The sequence below is a fragment of the Poeciliopsis prolifica genome, unplaced genomic scaffold (assembly GCF_027474105.1).
Source record: "Poeciliopsis prolifica strain line A6 unplaced genomic scaffold, Auburn_PproV2 SCAFFOLD008, whole genome shotgun sequence".
NCBI classification, from domain to species: domain Eukaryota; kingdom Metazoa; phylum Chordata; class Actinopteri; order Cyprinodontiformes; family Poeciliidae; genus Poeciliopsis; species Poeciliopsis prolifica.
In genome coordinates, this window is record NW_026562383.1 from 11034183 (window position 1) to 11049498 (window position 15316).

The following is a 15316-nucleotide window of genomic DNA, read 5'->3' on the forward strand; positions in this document are numbered from 1 at the left end:
AACAAGAGAATGCACTTAGTGAGCTCTGAGCATGTGGCCGCTTTGCAGTGTGACAACACTTGACAGCAGTTGTCACTTCTGACGTCATTCCTGGAAAATAATGGCCTTTTCCAGGTAGTAGAATGTCCCACTGCACTCCAAGAAATTGACTCGAACAGATGGTGTGGTTAGTTCAATGAGCATCACACATTTTTCTTCTCAAAAGCTGTTCACTTATGCATTCATTCTGTCTCATGTAGGCAGATAGTTTGAGAAAATGCAAGTCCATTTTAATAAATTAGAATATTATTGAAAAGTTGATACATTTCAGTACCTTAAGAACATTATATTATAAAGGTCTTTCTCTCACAACTGGATAGTTCCAGCATTTAGTACTCTGAGTGTGGTCAATGATTATAGATTAGAAAACATAAACTTAGAAATAAGCTTATTAAAAAAGGGAGATACTTTATAAATTGACATCAATAACAATAAAAAAAACTTAACATATAATGCTTATGAATACAGTTTACACCATTATGGGAAAACTGCTTTGTTGAAAGTGACCTGGCAGACAGTTGCTGACAATCTCAAGAAAGAAACTTAGAACTTATCTTAAAAAAGTTAGATGTTCAAATTGCTGCATTCAAGTCAAAGTGTAAAAATGTGTACATTTAAAAATTGAATTACTGAAACAAATCTTTTTGGTGATTTTTTTGGTGATTCTACTTAAATTTTCAAGAGACACCCATAAAATTACACCCTTGATTGAAGAGACCAGACACAGGGAAGTTGAAAATCTTACAATGTATATAATTGACACAATATTGCAGGTACAACAGCAAGTGAGACATGTTATTGTAGATATTTCCCCAACTCTTTATGGCACCTGTTTTCACCATAGAAACACTCTCAATAAATTTCTGATAACAATAAAATCAATGTAAATCTAAACCAGAAATAAAACATTTTTTTTCCCCATATATTGTTAGCACTTTGAAACACTCTTCAAACTCCGAGCGTAAATAAGGACATTGTTTTTGAGATGGGTAGTATGGATTGCAGTTTTGCCACCTTCTGTGCATTGCAAAAGTGTTCATACAGTAGAGGCAAGTCGAAAACCATTGTTGAAAAAAAAAAAAACACTTTAAAAACAGTTTTCCACAAGTTTTGTATTGAACACACAGAGCAAGTGGAAATGTGTGCTCTGGTCAGGTAAGCACAATACTGAACGTCCTAGCCAACACGCAAACCACAATGTGTGATAGAAAACTGGCAATGTGCATCATCATAAACACACCATTCACTCAGTGAAACATGGTGATGGCAGTATCATGCTGTGGGGATAATTCAGTTAAGCAAATTTGGGAAAAAAAAAATTAAATTTGGTCAGAGGAAGTATGGTGCAAAATGAGGAGCAATATTCTAAAGGTCATCTTCCAGCAGAACACCAACCCTAAACATAGGACAAAGGGGTTTAGATTAAAGAATATCCAAGCATTCGAGTGATCTACTCAAAGTTCAGATATAAATCAAATTCAGAATTTGTACCAAAACGTAAAACTTCATGTCTCTATCCAATCTGAGTGAGCTTGGAAACAAAATTAGCAAGATGTTTAGTCTTATCTTGCTCAGGTATTTCCCATAAAAAATTCATTACAAAATTAATTATGTGATTCTGCAAATTGGTGCTGAATACATAAAATATCATACTTTTCAAATGTTTATTTGTAAAAAAACAAACAGGCAAACAAAAAAAAATGTTTTCCTTTGACTTGACATTAATGTGATCCTCTGCTTTGGTCTATCACAAAAAAATCGAAATCAAATTTATTCCAATTTGTGTTTGTAAAGTGACAAATGGATAAAAAGGGGGTATGAATACTTTTGCAAGGAACTGAGCAGCGATGAATGAAGGCAGGGTTGTATGATACATGCTGACCTGAGATCAGTGCAAACCATTATCAAGCTTCCTTTCACACTTTGGAGCTTCATGTTTACACTCTGTCACCATCCTCAAACAGGACTCAGCATGCCAGACCACATCTATCTGCATACACACATTCCCAAATCAATAGTCATTTCTGGAAGGTGTTGACTTTCTCATTGATCGAGTACCTTGTGATGTCTTTGTGCAGACAATGCCATTTTGTGGCGTCATAAAAGTGCATGTTTTGGTAAATGGGATGGGAACAAGGAGAGCAAATTAATGAGATCAGAAAATGAATGAAAAAAAAGGGCGAGGTTTGAAGGGGGTTGTGCAAATTTCAGCCAATGACATTGTGAGGGAGTCACTGAAATTGAAGTTATCGTTCGAAAGTCAAAGGGTTGTCTTTGAGCTGGAATGTCACCATGACAGTGAGTAATTTCTTGCTCTTATTAGGGTGTTCACATTTATTCTCAGTCACACAGTGAGACCCTTGCAGTGTTACTAAAGGCTTTTGTTAAAATATATTGTTTTTTGGGTTTTTTTCCAACCAACATTGTATCATTTCTCTCTTTATATTTTTAATTTGACCCCAAAGTATCAAAGGCAGTCTCAGGCACATTTTCTGACCGGGGACAATAAAAAAAAGAAGAAAAAAAGACATACACAGTCAAACAGAAACAACTCATTCATTAATAGAGCTCCTTTTTTTCTAGAAAAAAAGATATAGACAGAAGACAATATAAGAGACTTTTCTATTATCACATGAAACAAATGCACTTTGGAGTTGGATCATTTCCAAAAATGTAGGGGCACAGAGAATATTGTTTTTTAACATAAACTTCCATGGACTGTCCCATCTGGAGCAGTGACACATTTTAAAAATCACATCAATTTAATTCCTCTATTTCAATCTCGTTGTCACATGCAATTCTGACAGTACAGAAGCCATTAATACAGAATGTGAGCAATTACAGCAGTAGTCGAAAATGCTATTTTTGAAAAATGGACGATATTAATCTCCTATTGCTGTCAGTTTAACAGCGCTCTGTCATACATTGTTAGACCGGAGCATTTTAATAGACCAGAACATTTTAATAGATTTCCTTTCTGTGCCATCCAAACAAGATTTATGCAGGCTCTTTTGTTTGTCCCCTCTTTGCTTTATCGGTCACAGACAAATACACACATTTGGATTTACGCAATGAACTCATACATAGACGCAAGCATTGTCCCTCATCCTGCATATGAATTCATTCAAAATGAGACCTGCAACACATCTTTGAATTAAAATGTGGTACATGGTTTCTCCCTTGCAAGCATTTTATCAGGAAAAGGTATAATGTTTTCCCAAAACATTCCCTGGAAGGTTGACACATAACAAAGTACTGTGTCGTTGTCATCTTTGCCTCGACATCATGTACAAGCATGAAGAGAGGTCTTTATAGCTTAAAAAAGGGAGAAAGGAGTCAGACCAGACTAAGAAGTAGCAGTCATATGAAGAAGTCGCATGGAAATAAGTGGCAAACAGATCATGTTAGACATACATCAGTGGATGAATTAGTTTGATATTTTCCCCAAGAAACAAAAAAGAACAAACAAAAATATGTACACTGCTTCATCTGCCATTAACACAATAATGAATTTCAAGGATGTGCTTGATTTTCCTTGACTGTAATTGTTGTTACACGCACACATAAAGCCCACAGCACCAAAATTCTGACTGTGTACAATAGCTTTGATCTGCCGTGAACATTGAAAAAAAGTACTGAACAATGTGAGGGCAGGAAAGTTGTATTTCTGCTTTTGCGTACATTTCTGCTCTCTGACAAGGGCAGCCATCTAAATAACTTCACTGTTCCACCCTCTATCAACTGAGACTATGTCCAGTCATGTGAGCACTTTGCTTAAACCGGAACCTCAGCTTGATGCTTCACTGCCAGCGGGAGAAAGGGGTAACTGGGTGGTGTGGGATTTGGATGTGGTGGGAGCAAATGGAGGAGTGGATGGATGGAATGGAAGACAGGACACATTTCTCCCCAGTGTAAAAGGGACATGTCTGTGTGAATATTATGACAAATTTTGTTGCGGATAAGAGATAAATGGGCAGAAAGTGCTGACGGCATCAGCTCAGATCCCTCCACAGGAAAAAAAAATATATGTAATAGCACTGCAAAGCCTAATACATCAACAGGTCTAATGGGTCATGTTGTTCAGATTATCCTTCCTGAAAGTTGTCTTTTGAATATCTAGTTTGTGTGTTTCTTTTTTTTCTTTTTGCTTTTAAACCAGTGATGTGAATAGTCTAATTATTGCTCTATTGATAACTTCTAATAAATAAATAATTTCTACAGATTAAAAGTGGAGATCAAATGTGTACATAGGGGCTACCACATTTCTCCATTCTCCTTCTTCCCATCATGTCAATATCTAAATTACTGCTAGCTGTACAGTCTTATAATGTCTTAGAGAACCCAAACACTAGGATGCCAAAAGACCAACTCTAACAGTGTCATAGAATACCGACAAATAAAGAACAGGAGAAGAACAGAAACACAGATCAATACTCATGACTCCATTGTGTTTTAAAACCAAAGAAGGTCCATTCGAGTAACTTTTGCTTTAGTTTCTATTAATTGGCTTACTTTTGGCAAAGAAACTAACCCCTAATATTTCCTCCCTGTCTTTTAAAACTCTCCAGTCCCCCATGTCCCAAACTCAGTCCCAGGAAGAACTCTCCCACCAATTATCGCCGCAGCAACAGGATGAGCAGTGAAAGCAAAAGGATGCTGAATGAAGGGAGACTTTGTGACGATGAACCTCTCACTTCCTTGTTCCTTGGTGGGTAGACATAGACTCTGGGTGGTTCGGTCACTGGAGCAACAAGGCGTGGGCCCCGGGAACACATGTCATCTGCACACATGCCACTTCCTGATCCACTGACATCATCACCTATAAAGAAAAAAAAGGTGTTTCTGTGACTATTAAGCATGTAGTAATTACACTTTAAATGTCTTTTATATGTCTTTACATTAGGTTTCCCTCTTTAAAACTTAAAGGAAAAGGAAAAAGATATATTTCACTGAATCGTCTTAATGTTACGATGCTACAAGAGCATTCTTTGAAAGCCTACCTTATGGATTTTTTAGGTTAAACAATGTACAAAAGCTGTCTCGTAGGACCTGTCTTGGAAATATTAACAACTTTACAAATAAATTAAAAGTCCATGATTTCAGTTTACCTTGATATGAAGTTTGCAGCAAGATTTGAGAAGATAATTATACAGCTGTGACACTATTGAATATGTACCTTGTGTTTCAATTTTGCGCAATGATAAGTGACAGTGTTACCTTTCTACAAAGCCTTTCTAAATCAATAAGATTTTTTCCTAAGCCAAGGAGCTGTAGATTTTTTTTAGGTGTTGATGAAGTTCATGTCACAAACAAACATGGGTCAGCTGCCCATATCAAAGTATGCTGAATTACTATAAAATTAGAGTTCCATGTCTTCAAAGATTTTGTCATATTGTTTCTGTTATAAATTCAATGTCAGGGAAACGGCACATTTTCTCCAGTTGTTTATGTCATGATCTAGGTTGTGCATTTATGCCTGTGCATGTGTGCTTGCGACACTTTTCCTTCAAACAGTGATTGGGCAAGGTGGATCTTCTTGGAGACGATACACCTGGCTGCAATTATCTAATCACCAGCTGAGGTTCTTCAGGTGATCTTGAAGGACTATTGTCAACAAGCCTGATAATTTGTGTATTCTGGGTAGAATCAAGCCCCCAGGGTCTGACTGCTTGCACTTTGATCTGTAGTTTCCTTTTAAAACTGCCTGTCCTGAGAACCTGTCTATTGCTTCATTATTCTGTGCTCTCCAGGTTGAACTCATTTCTGGCTACTTCACAAAACACCTCACCAAAGCTCCTTGTGTCAAATCTCCTCCAGACACTACCTCCTCAATCAACCACAGCAGCTTTGAAACCACCTGCCTGCATTACCTGATCTCCAAACCTTCCACTGCTCAGACTTCGCCCTCACAAACCACTCGCTCTAAGAAGCTCTGGGCTAAACTTGTACGGAGGTCTGCACAGGTTGAATCTCTGCCCCTGCCAATGACTATGCCACCTCACAAGACCATAAGCTGTTCCACAATCTCATTGTTTACTGCAGGTTATCACCCGTCTCTCAGTCTTTTCTTTGTTTTACAGATGCTGGTTCCAGAAACCAGAGCCCCAGACCCTCTACCAATATTATTTTTGCATTGCAAAAATAATATGATTCTCTCCATGATTCTACATCAGAGTAAGAAAATCATCTGGACATATGATAATGCAGGTCATATGCAATAGCTGCACTGCCCCTTAGGTTGTGGTGAAGTGTCAGTCTCCTGACTGAAAGAAAGCTACAAAACACTTTCCTTGATAACAAGAATTAAAAATTAAAATGTTTGAACATAACTTGTGATGAACAAAGAGAGACAAAGGCTCAACAAAATGTATGTAAGGGCTATACACAAACATTAAAGCAATGACCTGATGATAGCACAATATTACATATTTCAATTTCAATAGCAAGTTATGTTCTTTTCTAAAAGATTTCTTAGTAAGTTAATTAAAAAATTCTTCAAACTGATATATATTTTATGTTGAAAAACGTAACTATGAAATAATTTAGTAATTTGAAGTTCAAAATTTATTTGGTAAATGTAAATGGTAAAGAATCACATTTTTTGTATGTCACTCACGTTGAAAGTCAATAATTAAAAAAAATTAATCAATCCCTCTAATTTAATTTTGCAAGGTTTCCAAAAAATTAAAGAAAGACATAAAAAGCCTAACTGCTTAGATCAGCATAGATCAGATAGACTTGTTTCCAGATGATGGTAAAAACTATGTTTCAAATTACTCACTGGTATCTTGAAAATCCACATCCTGGCCATTAAGAGCATTCTTCAGCCGGTGGGTCATGGTTTTCAGTAGCATTATTTGCTGACGGATGTTTACGTCTGGTGTGGAGATGTCAATCTCCACTTCAGGATTGTTGACCTGATTGGCTAGGCCATCTCTAATCACCTCAGGCAGATACCTGGTAAACATAAGCATTTCAAAATTGTCACTACCAGTTTTATATGCTTATTTGGATGATGTTATAGTGACTCTAAGGCTAATTTAACACAGCCAGCAAATGCAACCCAAATCAGCTTTTTTCATCCACTTTTCACTGTAGGCTGAACATCCTACTTCTGCCTTATTGCACACCTTTCAATACAAATCAGATCTGTGCCATTTACATTTGTGGTGCTAATTCAGATGGCACCACGATTGTTTTCAAACATCTGCAGTTTTAAATGGTCTTGTCGCATTTTATCTTGGATTTATGTCATTCATGTAAGACATACATCAGAACTCTGTGTCAGAAGAAGCCAGATGCGGTAAATTTGGATGTGAACAATGGATGAAAATTATGATTATGAACTTATGTAAGATGTTGGTGTCACAGACGCATCACATCACAATATGACCTCCCTTGGCTGTGGTCTACAAAAGGCCATTGGTATTAGTTGTGCGTCCTTTTTTATTCATTTCTGTTGTCTTGTTATGATCTTGTGACAATATTGTCAGCTCCCATTGCTAAATAAACTTTAAAATCTATCTACAGTATAAGCTCTCCATCCATTATTACCTCTATTAACAATGTGATCGTGTATGATGTCAGCGTTCCTCCTCTGCACATGTGGATCGCTTTTGGGACTTAAGCTGTTCACACAGAACTGTCATTGAAGTCAGATTTAATTTGGAGTGTAAACAACCAAGTGAAAACAAATTGGATTTAATATAACATAATTATAATTCCAACATAACTGGAAATGAGACTTAAAACCTGTTGTGTTAATGTAGCCTAACTCAGCTATGACATTTTGTCACTGTGATAGAATAACTGATCACAATTTTCATCCAGAAAATCTCAGCTTTTATTTGAGCAATTTTAGCCTCTTGTTCAATCAGAGTGATTAAGAATGCAAGGCAGAGACATCTGTTGAAAAAAATGTTTGGCCATTATCATTTCCTGTCTAGGAGGCAAGAAACTGCCCACTATCAGGTGTTTTGTGCAAGGCTGCAAAAATCACCCATTGATGCCTCTTTGCACAGACTCAGTATGAAACATAATCCTACTAACTGTTTGTTAGACATGCACTGACATACAAATGTTGTGTACTTTTTCTTGTTGGCAAGTAAAACACTCACAGAAACTCAAATTCGTGTGATTCTTGTCTTGTTTTTTTCCTTTTAATGCATTTTTCTAACATTATGCAATCAAAAAATTAATTTTTGGAACTTGAATTTGAATTACAGAAAACTTTGCAGCACAAAAACAACCTCGACTAGATAATATTCGAAAATCCTTCAGTGAAAAGGAAGAGGGTTATAATTAAATGTAAAAGTCACAGAGTGCACACTGCATGGAGAAATATTTGCTCAACTATACGTTGTGTGACTGTTAAGTACCCGTGAAGTATAGAACAGGCAAAATTGAAACATGAGACAATTGGAAGACAAATATTTACAGTTAAACTTTACAAGATGCAAGGAGATGAGTTGTTGACTTGTACTTGGTGTTTGCTGTCTTTTGGGTTTGATAAATATCAGAAAAACTGTCAGAAATAGTGAGAAAAATCTCACTAAAAATATCTTATGCTTGAAGGAAAGATGGGGTGAAATAAAGTGGAATATTGTCCCACTTCTTTTCACATATCATCACCTTACTAAAATAATCTAATTTTTTGCTAAATGTGATTTCCCTTGTTTTTGCAAAAATCTTGCGGGGGAATAACCCTAATTGCTAAGTTTTACAATAACTGCACAGCATTTTACATCTAATTATTCCCATAATATTAACTTTTTGTGAAAAAGCTGTTTTATATAAAGAAAAAAAACCTCCATATGAATTAAGCATTCACAACAAATTTCTTTGTCATTCATCATTACCTGGCACGACTCATGCCATTCCAGCACTTGTCCTCAGCCCCTGTTCCACTGGCAACTCTGTCACTGCAAAGAACTTTTGGTAGGGAAATCCAATATGGTCGTATTTCTCTCAGCTTCATGTTGACGTCAGACACCTAAAGCAGAATTGATCACGAGGTCATTGACAGAAACAGTAACAAAGCAGCCTCAAATAGAAGGGGTAAGGAAAATAATGCACTCGTCATCAACTGTGCATTTTCTGACTGATTTGGCCATCTAATATTTAACAGCTTCTAATCATTTAATAGTTGTCCACATAAAGCTGAGTGCACAAGCTAAAAGGATTTAACCTCTAATGATGTCCATATCTAAACAGGACAGGAAAGCTTAGAATCAGCTAGATAAATACTAACCGACTTCGGGATTTGAGTGACTCTCCCTCCCAACCTGTCATCGACTACAACCCTTCTTCTGCTGGTGATATCTTCAAATCCGGAGCTGGTGGCTCCTCCTTCGCTGAGACTGCCACATGCCTGGAACAGCTGGAGGTGGAATCAAGAAAACATAAGAAAAGAAGAGGATGGGGAAAAACATTAGAAAGGGGACAAATTAATGAAAGGGACAATTAAGCACTCTCAGTGATTATGCAACATTGTAAGGGAACGCAGTTTTTTGGTAAAAGTAGAAACAAACCTTACTTTTTGAAAACCAAGAAAGACACATGCCACTGATTATTTGCCCAAAATCAGCCGGTGCTTTTCATATATAACCTGACTCACAGCTAATTGAGTCTTAATTGTCTCCAAATTAAGACAATATATTGAAACACAGACACAAGAACAAAATCTCTGAAACTCCATGCACAGAAAAATGTTTGATTTGGTTTATTTATTTCAAACTGTTTTTTTTTTAACTGTATTAAAGCCATGTTCCCCCATATGTTTTATCAATGATACTGCAGTACATTATTGTTGGGATAAAGTTACATGCCAGAGTGAATGTCACTGAACTTTAAACACAGCACTTTCTTCAGAAGCTCACACTGTGTGTGGTTACCATATTGACACAGGTGAGAGACACTCCCACCAGGCCACAGTTCACCCCAGGCCAGACTGGCCCTTTAGGAAACCTGAACAGAGGAAGCTTTGATTTCTTCTTCTGCCATCCACCTGGATTTCCAACTTCACTAAACAGCTCAATCAGTTTGTTTTGTACTATTGCCAGTTGCTGTTGAATGCCATATAGAACTGCTACCCAAACATCATTATGCCTGTAAATAAAAGCTTTCCATGCAGATTGCATCATGACTCAAAACCATTCATTTTCAACTAGATGTAAGAAGCAGTACAATAGCACCAATGTGGTGAGACGCTTAGTGTATTATGTAAACAAAGATTGTGGAAAAACTAGACATAAAAGACAGTACTTCAATATATATCAGACAGAGGAGACTTTTTATCCATGATTCTATTTTACATCGTTAGCAAACACATTTAACTTTTTAAAAGCTTTTTGAAAACTTTAAATTACTTTTCAAGTAAGCACAGAAATCTGCAGGGGAAAATTGGAGTCTTATGAAACAGGTTTTTCTGTTTCCAAATCAACGAACTATGCTATGTGATGCCAGTAGCTCCAAACTACTCATAGTGTGTCTCTGTCCTATGAACTTACAACTAAAGGAGGTCTAGGAGTGGTGTGGTTTGGGTTTGATTGAATGGGCCATTTTTACAATGGAATTGGACTAAATAGAAAACCAAAATACACTGAGCAGTGCTCAGTAGAAGCAAGACATGTTTCCACCTGGGAGGATGCAGGGCAAAGGACAAAAGAGAAGGTGATTCCATCACCACTTCAGAAGTCACTGCAATATAGTAGTTAAATGATTCCTTGAAATATCTCTTTAAAGTCACCTCAAGAATCGAGACCACACCTGCAAAGTGGTAGACATGGATGCGATAACAATTTGTAAGTAAGGGGACCAAGGAGAGGGCCCCAACTATGCAAACCATAGGACACCTCAGAATATCTGTTTGAATTTTACTCTTTGACTTTGACAGTCTATCGAGTCTCGGATTCAGGAGAAGCGGTTTAGCTTCTGTCCTGAGAATTGAAAAGTAAACAAGATTTTTTTCCATCAAGCAGTAGCTCAGACATCCAGGTTCCTCAGGTCATGCTATAGGGGTTGCTACAAGGTTATTCTTGGGAACACTTTTGGGAGGTAGCATCAGTGGCACGGGAGAGGGAAGTCTGAGCCCCTTTTGCTAATGGTGCTGTCCCTGCAGCCCAGACCCGATTAAGCAGAAGATACTCGATGGATCAGAACATTTTTTTTATTATTATTATTTGCAATAAAACCGGTCTTTGTGGCTGAGTAGGTATTTAAATCTTTGTGTGTAAATCAAAGTGCAATCTAACCTTACTGTTGATGGTTTCCATGTTATCCATCATACTAAACATGGCTTCTGATATCTGATTTGGGAGGTAAAGGATCACGCTTTCCACATCATCCAAGCGACGCTCTCCCACCTCAATCATTGTATCTGTAAACCATTAAAAAATAAGAAACAATGAAAGAATAACTTGCTTTTTAGTACAAAATTTTGGTCATCTGTTCAGCAACTTATATTAACAGTGTCTTAATAAACAAACAACATCGTGAGAAGATATGCAGCTGAACTGAATCCTTGGTGCTTGAGTATCATGCTGCAGAAGGTAAGCAATTATATGATATACCTGCTAGTTAATGATTTGCAAAGTTTCATGGGGAAACTTTAAAGGAATGGGACAGTCAATGTAGGCAAGTGAAAGACATTTTGTCCCATTATTTCAATGGTTTTCATATTATGTTGGAAATCAATGAACAGAAGTTATGTTATAATATTTTTTACAGATTTGTTTTGCCAGTGTTATGCATTTATTGCACCAAACGCTTCAGAAGTTCAATTGACTCTCATTAAAGCTGTATGGTTTGTATTCCCCTAAATGATGGTGACTTTTGAGTCCATCACATACCAGATATTAGTGATAATTGGAATTAATTCGGGCTGCACAGTGGCACAGTTGGTAGCACTGTTGCCTTGCAGCAAGAAGGGTTCGATTCCCAGCCCGGAGTCATTCTGCACTGAGTTTTCATGTTCTCCCTGTGCATGCGTGGGTTCTTAAGGTTATCCAGCTTCTTCCCACAGTCCAAAAACATGACTGTTAGGTTAATTGGTCTTTCTCAAATTCTCCCTAGGTGTGAGCATGTGTGTGTATGGTTGTTTGTCCTGTTTGTTTCTATGTTGCCCTGTGACAGACTGGTGACCTGTCCAGGGTGTACCGCGCCTCTCGCCCGGAAAGCAGCTGGAGACAGGCACTAGCAACTCCCAACCCCAATAGGGACAAGGGTGAACAGATTATGGATGGACGGAATTATTTAAACTCTACTTTGTTTTGACACTGACATTAATTGTTGACAGCAAAATACACATTTGAGTTGTACATATAAGTGTTGTGTGAAGTCGCAAAAAGTTGCTCGACTAGTACACTCAATACCAAATCAAAAGTGTACAAAAATGTACAAAACCATTTTTGTACAAACTTACAGTATCCTCACAACGTGTATGAGTATGTGTGAGTGTCCTCTGACCTGCTAGATGTGACCATTCTGTATCGAGGTCAGCCTGGTTGGCGAGGCAGCCCTTCATGACGTTGCTGCAGTAGTTGGCACAGGGTTTAGCAGTAGGCATGCCACGACAGTGGGGGCAGTAAGTCATTCTCATGATAGCTCCCACGCACTTCTCGCTTAGTGGCACCTGTGGTCAGGCAAAGGCAAAAATAAACGTTGGTCCTATGACAAAAATATGTTTGACACTCTTCTGTCAAACATGTCTCACTTTTCTAAAGTGACAATCTGAAATCAAAAGTTAATGAACCTGGACATTTGATCTCTTTTTTTCTCTCTCTTTTTCTTGTGACACTTTTTTATTCTACTGGAGAAGTGAAAATTGGGTTATGCAAATGTAGCTTTATTTTATGTAATGTGGAAAGTATGGTTCTTGATGAGGCAGTAACAGCCACAAAACAGTGGGAGGTCACATCCTGTGGCGAACTTTGAGTTAGCACAGTAGTTTCCTCTAGCACTGTTCCCTTGGAAACCACAAAGTTAAAATTTATTTTTCTTTTTACATGTGATGAAAAGACCCTGACATTGATACAGGTATTCTCAGCCCCCCACTCTGTCCTTCTTGCCTCCTGCATTTCTCTTTTTATTCCACAAGGCCATTCCCAAAGGGGAAGAGGACTTCGTGCGTGAAAAGTGAAACTGGGTTAATACCAGTAAGCTCTGTTCACAAGAGAGTACAGCTATGCATACAAAACCTCAAGAAGTATGGAGTGTGTGTATCTGTGCAAGAGGGAGAAAGAAGGAGAGAGGTGGAATGAGCCCAGCTACGCATACAAAGCTCTTCTAAGCTGACATCTGGGCCAGCTTGATGCTTTTACTGGAAACTCCTCCTCCAGCTGTAAAGTCCCAGTTAAAGCCACATTTGATCAAATCTGGAGTAAAAATAGGGCAATGACGTGTGATAGCGAGAAAAGACAAAGACACTTTGATCATTCTACAAAATATGGAATGTACTTAAGTCAACTTTCCATAGAAGTAACTAAGATAACTGAAACAGATTGACTTGCCATGTTAGGGTATTAATCTAGATTTCCTTAAATTCGAATAAGTGGAAATAACATGTCATTTATGACAGAGGCAACATAAAGTGCAAGGGAAACAGAAAAGAAAAAAAAAGAACACATTTCCATACACAATTTCAACTCATATGACAGATGAGTCACACCCTCATTCCTTCTCTCCTTTTTTCCATTTTTCCATCCATACTACTGCCCTCATTAGCTAGGGATGAGACAGATGATTGCTTTTGAGTGAGCACAAGAGTTAGTTGAGTATACAGCAATGACTGGGCAGAATACCAAAAAGACACATGATCGGATGAAACAAGCAATGTAAGGTCATATAAGGTTAATAACATTTTTGCTGACATACAACTGTGGATTAAATATGTCCTTTAGAATAGAAATAATGGTAAAGCTGTGGTATATACTCCTAAAAATACTTGTCCTGTGTGATTAGTTGGTTACCAGTATCAAGTTATGGTCTGATCTTAAGCAGCAGCAATTTCAAACTTTGGCTTAAAATCCTTTTTAAAGAGATGGCAAAGAAAGTGGTGGAATAACTAGAATTTTCTGTAACTTTTAATGTCCTTTATGGTGCAAAAAGTTAACTAGTGCTGTCCTTCCCCCACATTTTTATGTGCATTACTCAGCTGGTAGAGAAATTAAGCCTAGGTGCAAATTGAAGCAGGGAGAAATTCTCCAGCCTCACCTGCATCATCCGATTACTTTGTCTCTGCCGCACCCAATCATCGCTCAAGAATCCCCTTATAAACCTTGTCATAGCCATGGATCCTTCTGCTTCCCTGGCTGGCTTCAACCTGTCTCCACCCCATTTCCACCCTCACACTCCCAGGATTTTCAGACTCCTCTCCTTTCCGGTCCCCACTCCACCACCAGGGTCTGGGCACCGGGGAAAGAAGATCCTAATCCTTGCCCTAAACTCTCCATTCAAGCTGGTGGCAATTCTTAGTATAGATGTCTTCTGCTGGGGTCCGAGCCCCAAAAAAATTTACCAAAAAAAAAAAAAAAAGAAATTGCCTTATTGTTGATTTCTCTCTTTGTGAGTCTCTCCACACTGAAAAACAGTGTCTCACTTTTCAGTTGAAGAAGACAAACAAATGTCATGGAAAACATCCAATGTGTATGAAAAGGAAAGAGTGCCATGAAATGCATTGCGTGGAACTACACACAAGGTTATCTTTATTTTGACTAGTTGAGGGGGAGCAGAAAGAGGTGCTCAGCCAGGATGCAATTTAATGCAAAAACTTCCACTGGACAATGAATCACTCATCCGAAGTTAACATTATTTCAAAGCTAAATTTGACAAGCTATGGCATGGTTTGCCAGCTCTTCTAAATTAAAGCAAAAAAATCGAGACTCATTAGATTTTTGAAATTGTTGTGTCACTTCCAAAATACCATGAAGTAGTCACGATATTATGCTGGCCGAAGCCTAGTTGCTACATAAAATATGTACTTACCCAGAGTGTTTAAAATCCCAGAAGAGGCCCAGAAATAAAGACAATTCAATGTATTTTTTTAAAAGATAAATAGCTGGTTCAATGGTTGCAATAAAATAATTTTACTGCAAATATTATGATCAAATTAGAATTAATGAAGGTATAGGTTCTCTGTCTATCCTGTGAATGATGATGAGAAAAAGTAGAATATCGTCTAAGTTGAGCATTATTTTCACACTTCTCCATTCACACGGGTGATACACACAGGTACAACTGTCAAATGACTCTTTCTGAATACTCCCTATGGTTACATTGT

At 37.7% G+C, this 15316-nt stretch overlaps 1 protein-coding gene across 1 annotated transcript in view; it reads right to left on the reverse strand.

The window, feature by feature from the left end:
* Positions 1-771: 771 nt before the first annotated feature.
* gpc1b (glypican 1b) overlaps positions 772-15316 on the reverse strand; it is a 60828-nt gene continuing 46283 nt past the window's right edge. Inside the window, exons 7-12 of the mRNA XM_055033104.1 lie at positions 12505-12670; positions 11292-11416; positions 9290-9418; positions 8898-9031; positions 6821-6996; positions 772-4858 (exon numbers count right to left, since the gene is read on the reverse strand). Coding sequence (XP_054889079.1) covers positions 4653-4858; positions 6821-6996; positions 8898-9031; positions 9290-9418; positions 11292-11416; positions 12505-12670 — 936 coding nt within the window. The 3' untranslated portion in view covers positions 772-4652. The remainder of the gene's footprint in view (positions 4859-6820; positions 6997-8897; positions 9032-9289; positions 9419-11291; positions 11417-12504; positions 12671-15316) is intronic.